Raw genomic sequence first — 16,713 nt, forward strand, 5'->3', positions numbered from 1 at the left:
ACCTTCTCCCTAATCCCATCAGGGACCGGTCCTAGCCAGCCCTTGAACCGATGCAAACGTGTGTATATGTGCACATGTAAATTACATTACACATTTGTGTCAAGTTTACCTCCAGCAACATACATCCAGTAATCGCAGAATTTCTTCTTTTTTTTTTTCTTCTTCTTCTTCTTCCTTATCGCCCTGTTACTACTTTGTCACTATCAAACAGCACCACCTCCAAACAAAATTCAGGGGCGGGCCAGATAGATCTTTGTAGTGGTACCGATGCTATTTGTATATGTAAAGGTACAGGTACAAAGGCACACACACTTCGCTTTCGTGGGGGAGGCAAACTCAATCGACGGCCCAGACTACTGGGACTTTACAAAGCATTGTCACCTAAAAGCAGTAGCTGTATGTATATCTACACGTCGTTAACTACAGTTACACGCATAGTTGGCTAACTATAACTAGCTGCCATTCTATGTTAGCACCCACGGAACCCTAGCTTATGGGTGGTATCTACATCACGTGCCCCACAGCCCTGGCCAAAAGGATGGCCTTGAAACCACATCCAAGTAGCCAACCAGAAACCTCAAAATACGACACATGTACCACCTGTAGTTATCTGTGTAGTTACAGGTGCACACCCATACTTGTGTGGGCATAAGCATTGTAATATCGGACTGCTCCTTGCTCTTAGACCGCATCCTTAGGCCCTAACCTGTTCCGTAGATGTTCAGGAGTTGCTCTGAAAAGCATGTTGGCATATAGGTAGCTACGCATTTGCACATATAGCCAGCTAGTTGCACGCTCAGACGCAGCTGAACACGTCAATCCGAGTCAAGTGCAAGTACATGTATATTTGTACATGGTATAACACATATGAATGTACATACATACTTATGTATGTACTGTGCTGTACCGACTGACTCGACATATACCGCTGAGGCTTGTGCTCATCTCGCCCATGTTTGGTCACAGTAGCCGCCTCTCAGCATCCAGTATGGCCGGCGGCTGTCAACTTGTATCAGACGCTATGTGTCTATCTGTGTATGCTAGTATCGTATCTTCATGCTCATTCATCCCAAGTCGTAAAAGAGAAAAAAAAACAATGAGCCGCCAAGGTCTAACATGCCACCTGGACTACAACTCTGTATGTATACACATATGTATGCATGTACATATATCCCATGCCATGCAATCCCATGCCCACACCCAGGCCCTGCCGTCTTGGCTTCCCGGCGATAAAAGAGCGGTCAGGAGAGTCTGAGACGCTCATCTATCTCATTTGAGTGTGGGTGGTTTCGGTACCAGTCTGCCGGGTCGCCTTGAGATGATGCCCAAGCAAGGACTACGAGGACAGGTACATACATACATAGATACAAGTAGCCGCTGGGACTGGCCTGCTATGCTATGTTATCCTCTTCTGTGATATGCCCTGCTGAGCTATGGCTTGTGTGCGGGTGGCGTGTAGATAACTAGACGCCAGGCTTCTGCAGTCTCTGGCAGTAGTAGTGCCTTGCATAACGGCGAGAATCTTAGTCTTCTTTGACAACAAGATCATCCCGCCATGAGCAGCTGGACGAAACGAAGATCTGGTCGAGGACTTGGCTAAGAAGATCACTCACTGTGTTTATAGGGACGTGAATAGTAGCTAGTGCCGATACAGACTGGCCGCCCCTGGTATTCTTCTCAAGGTAGTTGACCATCAAGAAAACCCCAGTATGTTGTAGCTCGATTTAGACCATTTGTTTTCTTTTTTTTCTTTCTTTTTTGACGTAGTGATGTACTTATGCTTTTGTTCAGTTGCATGTTGTTGAGAAATGGCCTCTTCAAGCCTGCACGTTCTCTAAAGTCGGCTCCGATTCTACTATTCGGAAATACTACAACTATATAACCCAAGCCCACTTCGGCTCTCTGCAGCCAATATGTGGGCTGTATTGGCAGAATTTGCGAATTATGTTGCCCCAGAGTAGCATTCATTCATACATACATATACCAAAGGCACGTCAGCCGGCCGTGTTCAAATCTTAGGGGGGTGACGTGACGTCTGGCTAGAACTGCTACTTTATTGCGCATAAAGTAGCAGATATCCACAGTCTATGCGCACTTGTTCGTTCACGGCTCTCAGCGTGTCTATTTGCATGTTTGTGCAAGCTATCTATACATGACTGCTCACAGTCCCAGAGCCCCAGAGCCCGACTCCTCCTCCCCCCCCCTTCCAAGCTGCAAGGACGCAAAGGTGGCTGATCTGGCCTAAGGTCCACCCACGCTACGACCTCGTTATTTCCTTTCCCAAGCTGCTGGGTCCCGGCTTGCACGCTGAATGGGCCGTGGACAGGCAAGCGGGAAAGAAGGGCCGCGGACTGGGCGAAAAGTACATAGGTATAGTTACAATAGTTAGTCAACCATACATATGCATGTGTGTATATATGTACACACAGATGTAGACACTTGTGTGTGTACGCATTCGTACATGCAAAGCCAGATTGCTGTAGCTAGAGATATTGCGTCTGGATACAGCTCCAGGGCTCCAGGGCTTTTGCATGTGTGTGTGTGGGCTTCGACATGGACAAGGACATGGGCAATATGGGAGTGCCTACTGACCCCCCCCCCCTTACCTGATGTTGCTTTGGCCAATGCCACAGCCGAACACCGAAGACAACACAACACACAACTCACACACACATGCACACATACACACGTACGTTTCCTTCTCTCCGTTTTCTTCCTCCCTCCCTCCCTCCCTCTGGCCTTTCTCTTCAAAAGGTGCCTAGGCAGACAACCGGGCTCATGCCCCGGGAATCCTAGCCAGACACACACGAAATGAGAAGACATCTTCTCTCCTCTCAATGTTGCACCCACTATACACGGCGGACAGGCACCGAAATCAGAGTCCGAGGGCTTCTCAGCCAACCAAACCATGCCAAGTAACCCTCCATACGAACCAAATCAGAGTAGAGTAGTATTGCAACTGAGGCTTTATTACTTGTGCAAAAAATCAAGGGAAAAATACAAGCACAACTGTACACATGTACGCATATGACTGAGGATAACTTCCTGGACTTATACATTCGAGCCCCCCTCACCTCCCCCCTTCCTCTCCTCTCTTCCTCCTGACGAGCCGCGCAAAGCTCATCGCAAGGCACACAACACCCTGTCACTCTCTACCTCGACTCTTTCCGGCCGTGAAAAAGATCAGGCATTCCCAAGCCCAAGTCCCACCTCGCCTACCAATATCCCCATCTCGGCCGCTGAAAGAACTCGAGAAAAAAGTAGGTTCTGACAAGTCACGCACGCACACGTGGACCGGGCATATATGAGCTGCAGGCCTTGGACGGAACGGCATTCCTGTGATGTATACATGTGTGATGATGGCCTGCATGCCAGCAAAAAAAAAAAAAAAAAAAACTCACATTGGACTCTACATGTGTGACTCACGGAGTATTGAAATAAAGGCAAATCCCGACCCGAGAACGGGACAGACAGAAAGAAGAAGAAAAAAGGGCTAAGTTGAATTCATCAATGATGTCATCTTACGAATGCAATATGTATGTAGGTATCCAAGCATGGAGGAGCCAAAGGTAAAAAAAAAAAAAAAGCCGATGCAGTAACTAACGACATGGGCTACGCAGCTATAGTTGGGCGATGACAAAGAGCTCATGCAGCTGAAGTGTTGCCATCGATAGTACAAGTGACTATACATAGTTAACTAACTGCCATACCATGTACTTTGTATGGGACTAACTAGTCATCTAGTTGCAACTCTAACTAGATATCTAACATACCCGCATGAAGTTATCGAGTGCCCGGACTTAATTCCCTGCTTTGTGTGCTCTAGCCCACGCACACACACGCGGCACACGCATTTCTTTACCACTCATACTCTCCCGTGGCCTTATGGAATACATAATCCTTTCCATTGACTGTTAGAACGCCGTCCTTGAGCACGCACTTCCTGCAGAGATAAGTTGTGTTAGCGCATGTGTTGCCTGGATCAGGACATTTATATCCGAATGAATGAAAATAGCCGCAGCCGCAGCCACAGTCCACGTACCACTTGTTCTTCACGCGCTGGACCTTGTCGTACATGCACAGCATCATAGGCCCCAACGGATCGTCTTCGTCATCCGAGTTCTCCTCGGGGTCCTCGGGGTCGTCCAAATCCGAGTTGATGGCGTCTTCGTCATCCTCATCATCGTCAGCGCCGTCAACCTGGCCGCTGGCCGCTGAGCGTCTACTCTCTAGCCCCGCAGCAGCAGCCTTGCGGCTTCGGCGAGACGCAGACTTTAGTGGCAGCATCAACCCGCCACCCTCCATGGCCTGCGCCCGTGCTGTGATTTGAGTATGCAGCAGGCGGTCAATCTCTATTCTGCCCATTTCCTCTAGCGTACCGTCGGCCTGGCGACGCATGATAATCCCTTCTACATCATTGTCGTCAAGGTCGGCTGCGCCATCTGTTTGGGACGGGTGCGGCAGAGCAATGCCAGACTGTTGTTGCTGTTGCCCCTGGCTGCTGTCCTGTCCGCTGATTCCGGTACGAATTGCATTGATCGAGTTAGTAGCTCGAGCTCCATAATTGCTTTGTAGTTGCTGAGCGGCACGAGCAGCAGCCACGTTTTGGAACGGCACATTTGAGAGCTCCGGTTGCAGGTCAGGCTCCGCCTTGATGTAGGTGTCGTCATTGCTCGGTAGCGGCATCTGACCCTGCTGGACATAGGAGCCCTGCGGGAGCATCATGGCGGCATCGGAATTGAGCATAGGTGCGAATGACGGCTCTTCCGGTGCCGGCGGGGGCGCCTCGGCAACTGGCTGGGGGTCCCACGAGAACTCGGCAATACTAAGGCCGGTGAGCTTTTCTTGCCAGCCCTGGACAACGTGAATTGGAAGGCATGTTAGCAAAGTTGTGCGCTGAAGTTTTGATGAAAGAGTGTGCGACAAGTATATCGTTGGCCGTCTTGATTTCGTGGAGACGAGATGCCACCTCACATGCGACATGGGGCGGTCACACGCGGCAAAACTGGCCAATCAAAAACGGCGGGGAGCAAGAGGGTGGAGAAACTGGCTGTCAGTTTAAAAGGAGAGCCCACCCTGGCAGCCCGATGTTTCCCTTCCCTTTCCCAAGTCTCTGACCATTGGTGATTGCTGTGAGCGACTTGCCTCGCCTGGCCTGGCCGCACTATTTTTATGCTTCTGCAGCATGGCCATATTTTCTTTGCTCTCTCTGCATTCCGGAGCACCGGACCAATCGGAACGATGCCTCGATGCATCGACAATGTGATGTGCGGCCGGCAAATCGGAGCATGTGACGGTGGAGTGTGTCTATGTCAGGTCGAGCTTACCTTTCGCAGATCCTCTAGCGTCGCCTCGTCAATCCCACTCTCCTCAAAGTCGACACGAGCGCTGCTAATCACATCCTCAATGATCTGCTCGTAGACACCTCCAACGGCCGTGTTCGACATTGTGGGTGGTGGAGCGAGTCGAGGGAAACAGCTGGGCGGTGCTTATATGGCGGTGCTTAGACGCCAAGATGTGGTCTGGATCGTCAAGGTACGAGGCGGGCGCAATTGTCGCGTAACCAGATCTCTTGCGGCAACGGGCGTCTTGGATGCAATTCAATAGGCTTGCGCGGTGGGCTAGTATCGCTGGTATGAGGGCAAAGGACAAGACAGCGCACTGGCTTCGGAGCTGGAAAGAGACGATGGCACAGGATGCTAGGAAAAAAAATCACAAAATTCAAAAAGGCTAGAAAGAACGAGAGGACAGGAACGAGCAAATGGTGATGGCAGAGACCGAGCCTGGAGCGGGTGAATGGCCAATATAAACGGGAGTGTTGTATATGGAAGGGATCATACATATGCCACCAAGGCTGTCGAAAATAAGGCTGGCTGCCTTGCTGGAAGAAGCGGTGGGTGCAGCTAGCGCGAGGCGTGGTTGATTAGTAAGCTGTCCTGGTACAGTGGATACGTGGCGCCTCACTAACTGTGGCGGAAGCTAAGAAGCTCCTTTTGTACAAGTACATGGCGATAATTTACGAAAAGCCAGTGCTTTGGTGTAGAACAAAACCCGAGTCTAATATTGAATTCTCAGTAAACTATATCCTGGAAACATTGCTAAAGGAAGGCCAACTGAAACGAAGAATCAAAGGAGAAAAAAAAAACCCAAATCCGAACAAGCAAACAGTACCAAGCAAATCGTGCGTCGAAAGAAGCAAATTAAAACCCCGTGTAACGTATCGTGTCCCAGAGCCCATCTCATATCGGGCCATGGACGCCCGCTGTAAATGCATTAAGCGCGTCGTGACTGAAGAGCACGAAAAGGACCATTACGAAAGAAACAAAAAAGCTATACCTACCGGGACCACGGATCAGGAGCCATGGGCGCCCTGATCGAGATCCAACTTTACCTGTCGGCACAGAGAGACAATCCAGTCCTGCCAAAAAGAGCACAAGCACAGTCGATCGCAAACCGAGAGGCGTTTAGCGGATAGTCAGAGACTTGGTCATCTCGGCCTTGCCAGAAGACATGCTCGAAGACGAGGCAGAGGCCGGCTTCTTCTCAAAGATCTTCCAGAACTTGAGAGACTCGTCGGCCGCCGCCGTTGCAAGCATCTGGCCATCGGGGCTGAGGCAGCTGTGGAGGACACGGCTCTCGTGGGCAGGAATCTCAATGTTGCGGACAAGTGTAGGGTAGCTCCAGATGCTCAGAGCGTTGTCGGGGAAACCACTAGTACTGACAACCTCGCGGTAGTGCGGACTCCAGCGCAGCGAAGTCACCTGCGAGCCCGTATCAATGCTGTTGACGCGGGCGCCAGAAGTGGTGTTCCAGAAATGGATGTGGCGATCGTAGGCACCGCCGCCGGTCGCGAGGAGGTTCATGTTCCACGGGCACCACGCCAGGGCCTTGACGGCAGCCTTGTGGTTAGTCTTGGTAAACTTGGGGGCGGAAGTGGAGCGGGCGTCCCAGATAGAAACTAGGTTGTCGTTGCCACCGGTAGCCAGTTGCGCGCCATCGGACCGCCACTCCAAACCACAGACCTCGGCCGTGTGTGACACGAGCTCGGCGACCTTGTGCTCGGCAATACGGACATCGTGGTTGTAGACAAGACCAGACCGGGCGCCGGTGGACAGCAGATGCTTATTCCAGCCCATCACACCGACGCGGGTCTCGTGTCCAAACATGCTGCGAATCTTGGCCTCCTCGCCAACATCCCAGATTTGGACCTCGCCAGAAGCAAGACCAACGGAAACATAAGCTCCATCTCCGGACCACTTAACACTGGTGACATGGGTGTCGGGCTTGGTCTCCATAAGGCAATTGACAGAGCCTTCGTCGGCAGACCAAACATATACACTTCTCTCCAAACCAATGGCAACTTGGTTGCCAGAACTCCAGTCGAGCAGGTTCAGGTAGTAATCATCAACCAGACCAGGGGCATCTAGGACGCGCTCGGGGGCGGTGGCGATCCGGCGGCGAAATTGGGCCGTGTTAGTGGTGGGCTTGAGGGGACGGTTGTACTGCTGGCGCAAGTCAATCGGCTTGGAGCTCTCGGGAGCAGCCGGCTTGAATTGGAGAATACGAGTGCTTAGGTCGACATCGCAGGCCTTGGCTAAAGTATCTTGGTAAGCAGCAGTACGGGGAGTAGTGTGGACAAACTCTTCGTCGTCCTCAAGATTCAGGTTATCAAGCGCATTCAAGGCCTCATCAGTAGCGCTTGCCAAGATATCGGAGCCACTCGCAGCACTGCCGGTGCGGCTGGACTTTTGCGTCCGCGGCTTGTCAATCTTGCTCGAGCCCGAGTTGGCAATGGCCGAGCTGGCACCGCGGTTGGGGATAAAGCGGTCAGCGCCATAGGTGATTGTGGTTTTGGGAGCAGCCTTGACGCGGACCACCTTCTTGGCCCTGGCACTGCCCGGGGTGCGAGGCCCTGTGCCGTACAGCTGGAAGTCGGACAGGCCAAGCTCGAGTGCGCGGCGCGGAGTCGACACGCCGGCGGCAATGTTGGATTTGGGCGAGTCGCGTTGGTTGACACTGGCGCGCTTGAACTGGGAGGTGAGGTTGCCGCGGTGGACTGTGCGGCCCGAGAGCTTGTCGGGCGTAAAAGGAGACGGTGACGACTCGAGGTTGATTGAGGCAGTGCGCTGGCGAGGAGAAGGGGTCAATGGCATCCGGCCACCAGCAGTGCGACTGGAGAAAATACCGGTGTGTGTCTTGATGGGGGTAGACAGACCAGGAGTTGTCATAGTCATGATGACTGCTGTAGGATGACGATTTTGTTAAAGAATGATCTCGGAGAACGGTGTAGACGAAGCAATAGTGCATAGAATGCTAAGCATATGACCTAGAGAAGCAGTTGATAGAAAAAAAAAACGGCAGTAGGATGTAGAGTTTTCGTGTGAAAGGTATGTGATGCTAAGAGCGAAATCAAGAGAACACTAGCTGGGAGATGGAGACTCCAAAGACCTTTTATTTATTGCGTTAGCTACACGGGTGTTGGCACAACAACTATCAGTGGACTATCTACACGTGATCAGAACCCAGACTCAAACCCACAACAGCCCCCCCCCTCCAACCCTATCGCGCGTTTTACTGAGACACCAAGCGGCCCAATCTGCCGTAAATAGAATTTCCAACACTTTAAGTGCATCGGCGTCCAGCAATTGTGCATGTCTTGGTCAACCTTCAAATCTTTCCCTGCATCCGCCTTCGCTCCGTTTTTTTCTTTCCTTTTTTCACCGTGTCTTTTTTGCTGCCGCCATCGCCATCGTCGGCCATCCCTGCCACTAGACCAACGTCATCGTCTCTCGATCCTCAATCTTGACGTCCCACCCAAGCTGCTTCACGTCGCATTGGGGCGACTTCATTAGCCTTGCCTCGCGCTATTAAACGACTTCGTTTTTTACCTCCTGGGCGCACAATCCAGTGTCTCAGTGTTTCTTCTCGCCTGTGGAAGCTCCCCGGCCCTCATATTGTACGGCCGATCCATTCTATATAATCCCTGTCACACCATCTGGCGCTTCTGATCATCGTCACCAGCTGCATCCTTTGCCCGAGATAGCCTCCCCCGCCATGGACACTTCTTTTGCCGAGTCTTCGGGCTCCAGCAACACCTACGTCATGTCAGACTCGGCCGCCAAAACCTGGCCAGATGCCACAGAGAGCTATTCTCCCAAAGTCATTCGCACCGATGGCCAGCGCCCAGCCTGCTTGGTCAATGCTTCTGTGACGTATTGCGGGAACAATCAGATATACGCCTTTGGTGGATTCGATCAGTACACCGACGAGGTATACAACCACGTTCTGTGTCTTAACCTGGCCAACCAGCAATGGCGGGTGGTTGACAACTTTGGCGATATCCCAGGTGTTCGTATGGGTAAGTAGATGGGCTCTCCTCCCTGGGCCCCTGTGCTACGCCCTGCTTGCTTGGGCAAACGAGGCGACACACTGGTTTTGTCGCATGTCGTATCACAGAACTACATGCAAGCGTACTTATCGGACTCTGGCTAATATGCACAGGCCACACGGCTACTTTATATCAGGGAGACAAACTCTTGGTGTTTGGCGGTGAGAACGAACATAGAGCATACCTCTCCGACCTAATCATCTTTGATCTTAAAACCGCCTACTGGCGCAAGCCTCAGGTCAGCGGCCACATTCCCCGAGGTCGCGCCCGCCACGCTGTCGTCTTGCACGAGGACAAGCTCTTTGTCATTGGCGGAATCACGGGTAGAGACAACCATGTCCTCGACGACATCTGCTACCTTGACCTCAACACCTTCACATGGTCACGATCGTGGCGCTTTGTGGCCCGCTTCGACCACTCAGCGTACATTTGGAACAACCGGATATGGGTGTTTGGCGGCCTAAGCGACGGCATGGACAAGCGCGGCGATCTTTGGTGGCTTGACCTAAAAGGTAACCCAGCTTTCCAGACCCCTCCCCAGATTGGCACCGAGAGACGGCCTGGCGCAGACTTTGTGAATATTCGAGGTCAGCTCGCTCTTCCCAGTGCAGGCACCCCTGGATCTTCCCGATATGCAGCAAACTCACGAACGGCACAAGCCAATCCTCGGTCATTTCAGATCAAGGGCTCTGCGCCTCCGGCGCCCGGCGCAGTTTCTTCTCTAAAGTTCATCTCTGGAGGCACTATTCCATCACAGAGCCAGGGATCACATTTCCATGTGTACTCGGCTGGCACATTGCTGGATTTCCAGACTCCAGCTGCAACAATGAACTCAAATCTCTGTACACTGTCAGCATTGGATTTGGAATCCCTGCGATGGCAGAAGCTTGCGCAGGGAAACGAGGTGTACAAGGCCGGCTACAGATGGCACTACTGCACTATGAATGAAGACGGTACTAAGGCTTGGTTGTTGGGTTGCGAATCCGATATGGAGATGGGCGCTGGGCCCGTTGTCTTTGAAGAGTTTCTCAGGTATGTGTGACGACTACTAGGACAACATCTGTTATTCCTTTTTCTCTACTGACGCCCAGCTTCCTTGCCAGTGACATTATGGAAATCGACCTCCGTCGCTACGGATTCCTCGAGACCCAACCCGACGCCGAGATAACCAGCGCAACGCGACTAGCCTTTGCCTCGCGCCCCGTTAACGACAAGCCCTCCAAAGGCCTCGGCTCTGACCTCGCCACCATCTTCGACATGCCGCCTGAATCCGGCAGCGGCTCCGACTTTATAATCACCGCCATCGCCGACGAAGCAGAAGACGTCGACATGATGTCCGCCACCACCGTCGTCGGCCCCGGCGACGAACGCGACTGGCTTGCCGCCGAAACTCCCATCTCCCCGCCCATCTACGTGCACAAGCTCATCCTGCAAACCCGCTGGCCCCACTTCATGCGCATGTACAACTCGCAAATGGCCGAGTTCCACACCAAAAAGATGCACATCCCCGAGCCATACACCATTGTGCGCGCCTTCCTGCTGTACCTGTACACCGATAGCATCGTTGGCAGCCCCGACGCAAACGCCAGCACCCCTGCCGGTACTGCCAGCACCATCATCACCAGCACCAGCGCCGGCTCCAGCTCCAGCGCACACCCCGCACTCTCCACCGTTGCCGGCCTGCTCGTCATGTCCAACATGTACGGCATCCCGCACCTGCGGCACCTGTGCGTCAACCGGCTCGGCCGCGAGCTCGACGTTGCGCATGCATGCACCATTTGGTCCGCGGCCGGGCTGGCGGGCGAGGACTGGCTGCGCAAGCGTGCGGCGCAGTTTTGCCTTGAGCACTGGGGCCGCGTCGTGCGCACCGAGGCGTTTATGAAGCTGTCGCGCGCGGCCCTGATTGAGCTGTCGCAGGAGGTCGATAGCGAGGGCCGTGTACTGGTTGGCGAAGAGGCTGAGCTTTTCGAGTGCTTGCGCGTCTCGCGCTATGGGCAGGCAACCGAGGTGGAGGTGGCTGACGAAGAAACTGAGTCATGATTTACGAATCACAGTGCTGGTTTTGTTTTTGAGGCAATTTTTAATATGACTATTAGACATGGGAGTGGACATTTCATAACAGGAGAGAGAATAGCACATCAAGGGCGGGGAGTGGGTGGGTAAAAAAGCGTTTGTTGAAGTGAAGCCAATAACTTTTCCGATATGATATCCCATCATCGAACCATCTTGACGCCGTGAACAAAGGAAAGATACATGTTAAAAAAGGCGGGAAAGATACAAGAATGCAAGTAAACGAAAATCGCAAACGGCCGTGGCAAAGTTTGATGAGCCATAAAGATACAATGAAAAAGAAAGGAGAGAGCCCAGAACCGCGTTTGACAGACCCGAGAGGCACCGACAGAAACGCCGCTTTGTAAGCCTAGTTTACTCGTAGAATCCATGCGAAGAACTGCGAAATGCTTTTTGTGATCCTGAGCACGATGGCGTAAATGGTGAAGAGTCAGTGCAACATCAACTTCCCATGGAGGAGATGGAACAGAAGGAATAAAAAGCCTATCCCACGGGCAATGTTGTGTAAAGACTGCAGCAAGATCGAGAGGGACTCGCGTTTGAAATACTCCTGTTCCTGTAATGGGCGTGAAATGAACGAAAAGAACAAAAGAGATACATAAGCATAAACTTTTATGATGACTGGCTGTGCAAACCCCGCGCGACAACTAAGGCAATATTGAAATCATGTAGAAACAAATCATTCCTGCATAGAATGCATGTCGGAAATGTTCTGCATTTCCCGTAGATGCTGAATGTCTTGCATTTGTTGATTGAGGTTTGCCACGTTGATGCCAGTCATGGCAAGAAGTTCTGCCTGCGTGAGGTCCGGGTTACAGTACGGCGAATGGTTTCGGTGCTGTTTTTGTCAGTTGAATGTTCAGATTTGTAGGGGGCAGGCTACTCAAACTTACATATTTTAATCCGTTGAGGTTCTTGTATCGCTTCATGCAAACATTGCAATGGTACGGCTTCTCTTTTTCCATGCCTTGCGTTCCAGGGTAAGGAGCACTAGTCTCGGGGTCAACAATGGAGAAAGTGCCGTCCTCGTTCTCGTGCAATACTTGGCTTTGATGTCCATGCATCTTATGATACCTACAGTGTATCTGTTAATATTTTGCACCAACTTGACCATTTGTAATACATGTACACTCACTTCAAACCATTTTGGTTCTTGTATGTCTTCTCACATCCAATTACAGGACACTTGAAGGGTTTGTTTTCTTCAGGTAGAAGGCCAAGGCGCTGTAAGAAGGGTGCCTTGCTTTGGAAATCCGGCTGTTCCATTGCCAGTTGGGCAAGCAGGATCTTTTGATGCGCAAGAAGGCCACCAGAATTTAAATTCTTGCCTGGGTCCGGAATACAGTTACCATCATCCTGAACACCCATGGTATTCAAGTCCATACCACCAGCACCGGTAATGTTGTTTTGCTGTATGCCTGAAAAGTCCTGGTCCATCATAGACATGTCTTCACTCGCCATGCCTGACGCCTGAAGAAAAGAGGCACCTGGAGCTCGCTTGGGAAACATTCCGCCACCGGGCTGCGTACTTAGTGTAGGAGTATTGACGGAAGAGACGGTGGGGTTGTGCTGCAGGCCGAAGCTTTGCACAGCGGGTGTAGTAGGCTGTGACGTCCGTAGGCCATGAGCGAGACCAGAAGAATTGAGCTGAATTTGAGGGCGTCCAGCACCTTGGCCGAACATTTGTCTTGTTTGCTGAATGACTCTTTGTTGCTGTTGCTGTTGTTGCTGTTGCTGAGGATCATCCATTTCCATATGGCCAACAGCATCTTCCATTTCCATATCGCCAATGTCGCCCAAGTCTTCGGACAAAGCCATAGCCTGGAGATTACTAGTAGGCTGCAGGTTGGCTTGAGCTAGCATGTTGAGACCAGACATTCCAGAAAGCGGCTGGCGTGCCTGCTGAGCGAGTTGCGCGGGACCACCAAACTGCTGCAGGCCACCCAAATGGCCCGGTCTGATATCTGCGCTCTTAACACTAGCAGGAAGACCGCCTAGGCGAGCGAACTGGGAGAAAGCGGCCGGGGGGTTTCTCGCAGTCGGGCTAGCATTGTTGGTATGAGCCTCTTCATAATGTTGCAACAAGTCGTGGAGATCAGCGAGAGTATGTCCACAACATTGGAAGTCTTTCATAAAATTTGCTTCGAGTTTAGGCAAATAGGACGAAGAATGGTAGGAAGGAGATTGGTGGGCGCCGAACGGAGAGGTACCATGCATGGCCATCCTGTTTGCAAATGAGAGGTTTTAGTATCAAGACAAACTCATTACACACAGACTGTACTGCGGGGGGGATGGAGATGCAACATTGAGAAGACAAGTGTCGTGTCTTGAGGAAAAAAAAGAGCGACCATTTGCAAGTACACGATTTGAAAAACGGAATTCAGAGGGGGATAGGTATCAACTCAACTTACTCATCTCTAACGAAACTCCCAAGGGACATTCCACCCCAGCTGACGCCGCCCATGAAGCTTCCAGTATTCTGTAGGCTTTCACGGCGGTTTCGTCCAGCAGCAGCGGCGCCACCACCACCAATAGCAATCGCCTTAGGGCCGGCACTCACAAAGGAGTCCTGGCGACTGCGGCCCATAGAAGAATCCATTGGAACTCCGAGATTCATGTTGCAATCCTGAGTCAAAAAGCGAGGCTGGTTGCCAGAAAATCTCAATAACTTGTCGGGAGAAATCGACGACGAATGGGTCAAGCCGAGGAGATCCTCTAGGCGTCTCTCAACTTCGAGTTCGTAAGAGTTCTTGGTGTTTAAGTGATGATATATGTAGCGAGGCTCTAGATCTAGAGTATCGAAGCCAGCGCCAAAAAGTTGCGATGACGGTGTAGGAAGTGCTCGTTTCTGCGAAAATGGTGGAGAAACGGGAGGCGGCGTAAGAAGGCTTAGGTCATTTGCGGGACCGGAGCAACGATTCGAGCGATGGTGAGGGTTTCGAGCAGCAGAGTGGCGGTCGTTGGTTTGGGCGAATGCTCGGTCGACCCGAGAAATGGCAGACGCAGCCGCCGGGGAAGAGGGTGATTCTGGGAACGAGGGCGAAGGCGAAGGTAGGTCTGAGAACGAGGGCAAGTCTTTCCACAGATGAGCAGTATCCGCTGACCCAGTTCGCTGGGATTTAGGGTTCGTTCTGTAAACGGTTGTTGTAGTGGGACTTGCTTTCGCAAGTTTGGGCAACGCAATGAAAGATTCAGCCGAAGTGATTTTTTTCGATCGGCGAGGTCGACTAGGTAAGGATTTCGATTGAGACGGTGGCGCTTGATTCTTGGTAGGAGATACTTGAAGTTGTTTCAACCACGACGACAGCATGATTTAAAGAAAGACGAGGGAGTCCAGTGGAATAAAACAGAGGAATGTGGACAGTGTTGTGCACAGTGCGTAGCTGTTTTTGGCACTAGTCCGCTCGAGAAACCCGTCTGAACTCACTAGTATGGTTTTGGCTTGGTCAGCTTTTTCAGGCTGGCCCAATGCGGCTTGGTACGAGAGCCGATTTATCAATAAAATAGGCCGGTAGTATCTTATTAGCAGCTGTTAAGCAGGTAGACGTGAGAAAAGAGGTGAGAGGGAAAACCACCAGCGGCACCGATACCCTGTCTATGGTATATCGGCGTTGGCGGTAACGACGGTGCGGATATTGTCTTTTGCGTCGTATATCAGCTAGAGTATGGAATCAATATGTCGAAGGAAGATTCGAATGACAAAAATGATAACAAAGGTGACGATGAAACCAAAAGCTAGAGCTGGTGCATCACCAGACAGATGCTTGGAGACGATGTGTTTAGATGGCGGGACTATCAACTAAGTGGTGCAACTTGTGAATAAAGTTGCAGTGATGCTCTAGGTGCGCCGATGGCATTAGCACGAGTGCATGGTTTTTCTGCCAGGTGGATGTGATGCAAGCCAAAACGATACGGGTGAGAGTCGCTTGTTGGTTTGTTACACGCCGTTCTCATGGCATGCTCTACCATGTGTACTGGTGGGAACTTAGAGTGAAACAAATGGCAGGGGTCAACTAACTAGTTAGTTACCCTTTGGTAGTTTTCGGATTACTCAAAATAAGAGATGTGATGTGGCAGGAGGGTCTTAACTCAATGTTGGCGAGGGCCAAGGGACTGGAAGCTGTCAGCACCGGCGATCAAGAGCAGGCCTTTGCTGGATCAGGCAGTGAAGGTCAGGGCAGTTTGGGAGGTCATTCTCAACAGCCACAATCGCTGGAGTTGGCTATGTGATACAGAAATGTGGTGTACCGGTTGAATACATGCAGGCGTTTGTGGTCGGACTGTGCGACCAGACACAGAGACAGACGCGGATGTGGACCAAATCAGTGCGGCTTTGGGCATGTACATTGACCAGGGGGGCCTTGGATAGGGAAAGGAGGACTTACAGAGAAACGGAGAGATGCTTGTCGACGAATGGATGTTAGGATGGATGGGAGTAGAATACGGAGAGGACAAAGAAGGGGAGGGGAAGGGGTTGATTTTGGAGAGTAAGAAAAGAAGAGAAGAAAAAGAATAAGTTAATGGCATCGAGGAAGTCATAGAGAGACGACCCGTTTATATGTCTTGTCAGAAGAGGCAACTACCTCTGCAGGCAGGCGGAGAGAGTGGTTGGCACGGCAAAACTTCCAAAGCGACGAATCTGCGAAACTACAAAAAGTCTGTAACTATGCCTTATGGGCTTGCGATATGAAGAAAGGCAGGGCAACGATGAGGTGGGCCACGCAGCAACAAAGTCGCAGCTCATCTGCATGCAATATTGTTTTACATATGTACATACATACATAGTTACTGTGAGTGACCCGTAGTGCCTGTAGCTAATTACTGCTGGTTTGGTGCAAGTTTGTTTTTGGGAACCCAGATTTGGTGCTTAGGTAGTCGTAGATTGGCTTGTCCATTGTTGCACATGCCAAGATCGTCTCGATGACGGCACAACTAACCAGCAAGAATTCTTCTTGCGCTGGCTTCACTTGCACCATATGTCTGCCTGTCTGGAATACACGGTAGCTGGCTGTCTTTGTAACTAGCTGTGGACTTGTAGTGAGAGAGGCTTAGCCCCATCGGGGCTAGTGGCACTGGTGACTAGTTCCATCATACATAGATTTAGATGAAGTCCCTATAGATCGACCAACCCACCAGAAACAACGAAGCTAGAAACCGCGACGGGAGAAGGATTATTGAGAGCCACAACTAAGAGTTTGCAAACGGTTGCCAAGTGCTAACGAGTAGCGTGGCCGGCGTATTCGCTGGTTCACTTG

The 16,713-nt window shown here is 51.4% G+C and overlaps 4 protein-coding genes across 4 annotated transcripts; 1 reads left to right on the top strand and 3 right to left on the bottom strand.

Moving 5' to 3' along the window:
- Nucleotides 1-3,858: 3,858 nt before the first annotated feature.
- On the bottom strand, nt 3,859-5,447 carry BROUX77_001905 (uncharacterized protein; the record flags this gene model as incomplete). The annotated part of the gene is made up of 3 exons (XM_073746386.1): nt 3,859-3,943; nt 4,043-4,854; nt 5,328-5,447. The coding sequence occupies 3 exons, from the start codon at nt 5,445-5,447 to the stop codon at nt 3,859-3,861; spliced, it is 1,017 nt and encodes a 338-aa protein (XP_073606987.1).
- A 1,017-nt stretch (nt 5,448-6,464) lies between these two features.
- Nucleotides 6,465-8,234, bottom strand: BROUX77_001906 (uncharacterized protein; the record flags this gene model as incomplete). Its single annotated transcript, XM_073746387.1, has 1 exon — nt 6,465-8,234. One exon carries the CDS (start codon nt 8,232-8,234, stop codon nt 6,465-6,467), a length of 1,770 nt encoding a protein of 589 aa, XP_073606988.1.
- Nucleotides 8,235-9,054: 820 nt separating this feature from the next.
- Nucleotides 9,055-11,428, top strand: BROUX77_001907 (uncharacterized protein; the record flags this gene model as incomplete). Its single annotated transcript, XM_073746388.1, has 3 exons — nt 9,055-9,358; nt 9,502-10,420; nt 10,492-11,428. The coding sequence occupies 3 exons, from the start codon at nt 9,055-9,057 to the stop codon at nt 11,426-11,428; spliced, it is 2,160 nt and encodes a 719-aa protein (XP_073606989.1).
- A 709-nt stretch (nt 11,429-12,137) lies between these two features.
- BROUX77_001908 (uncharacterized protein) lies at nt 12,138-14,768 on the bottom strand (the record flags this gene model as incomplete). Its single annotated transcript, XM_073746389.1, has 4 exons — nt 12,138-12,296; nt 12,352-12,532; nt 12,594-13,682; nt 13,870-14,768. 4 exons carry the CDS (start codon nt 14,766-14,768, stop codon nt 12,138-12,140), a joined length of 2,328 nt encoding a protein of 775 aa, XP_073606990.1.
- Between the last annotated feature and the right edge of the window lie 1,945 nt (nt 14,769-16,713).

The sequence above is a fragment of the Berkeleyomyces rouxiae genome, assembly GCF_048999995.1.
Source record: "Berkeleyomyces rouxiae strain 22BRR77 chromosome Unknown BrBRR77_ptg000002l, whole genome shotgun sequence".
Classification (NCBI taxonomy): domain Eukaryota; kingdom Fungi; phylum Ascomycota; class Sordariomycetes; order Microascales; family Ceratocystidaceae; genus Berkeleyomyces; species Berkeleyomyces rouxiae.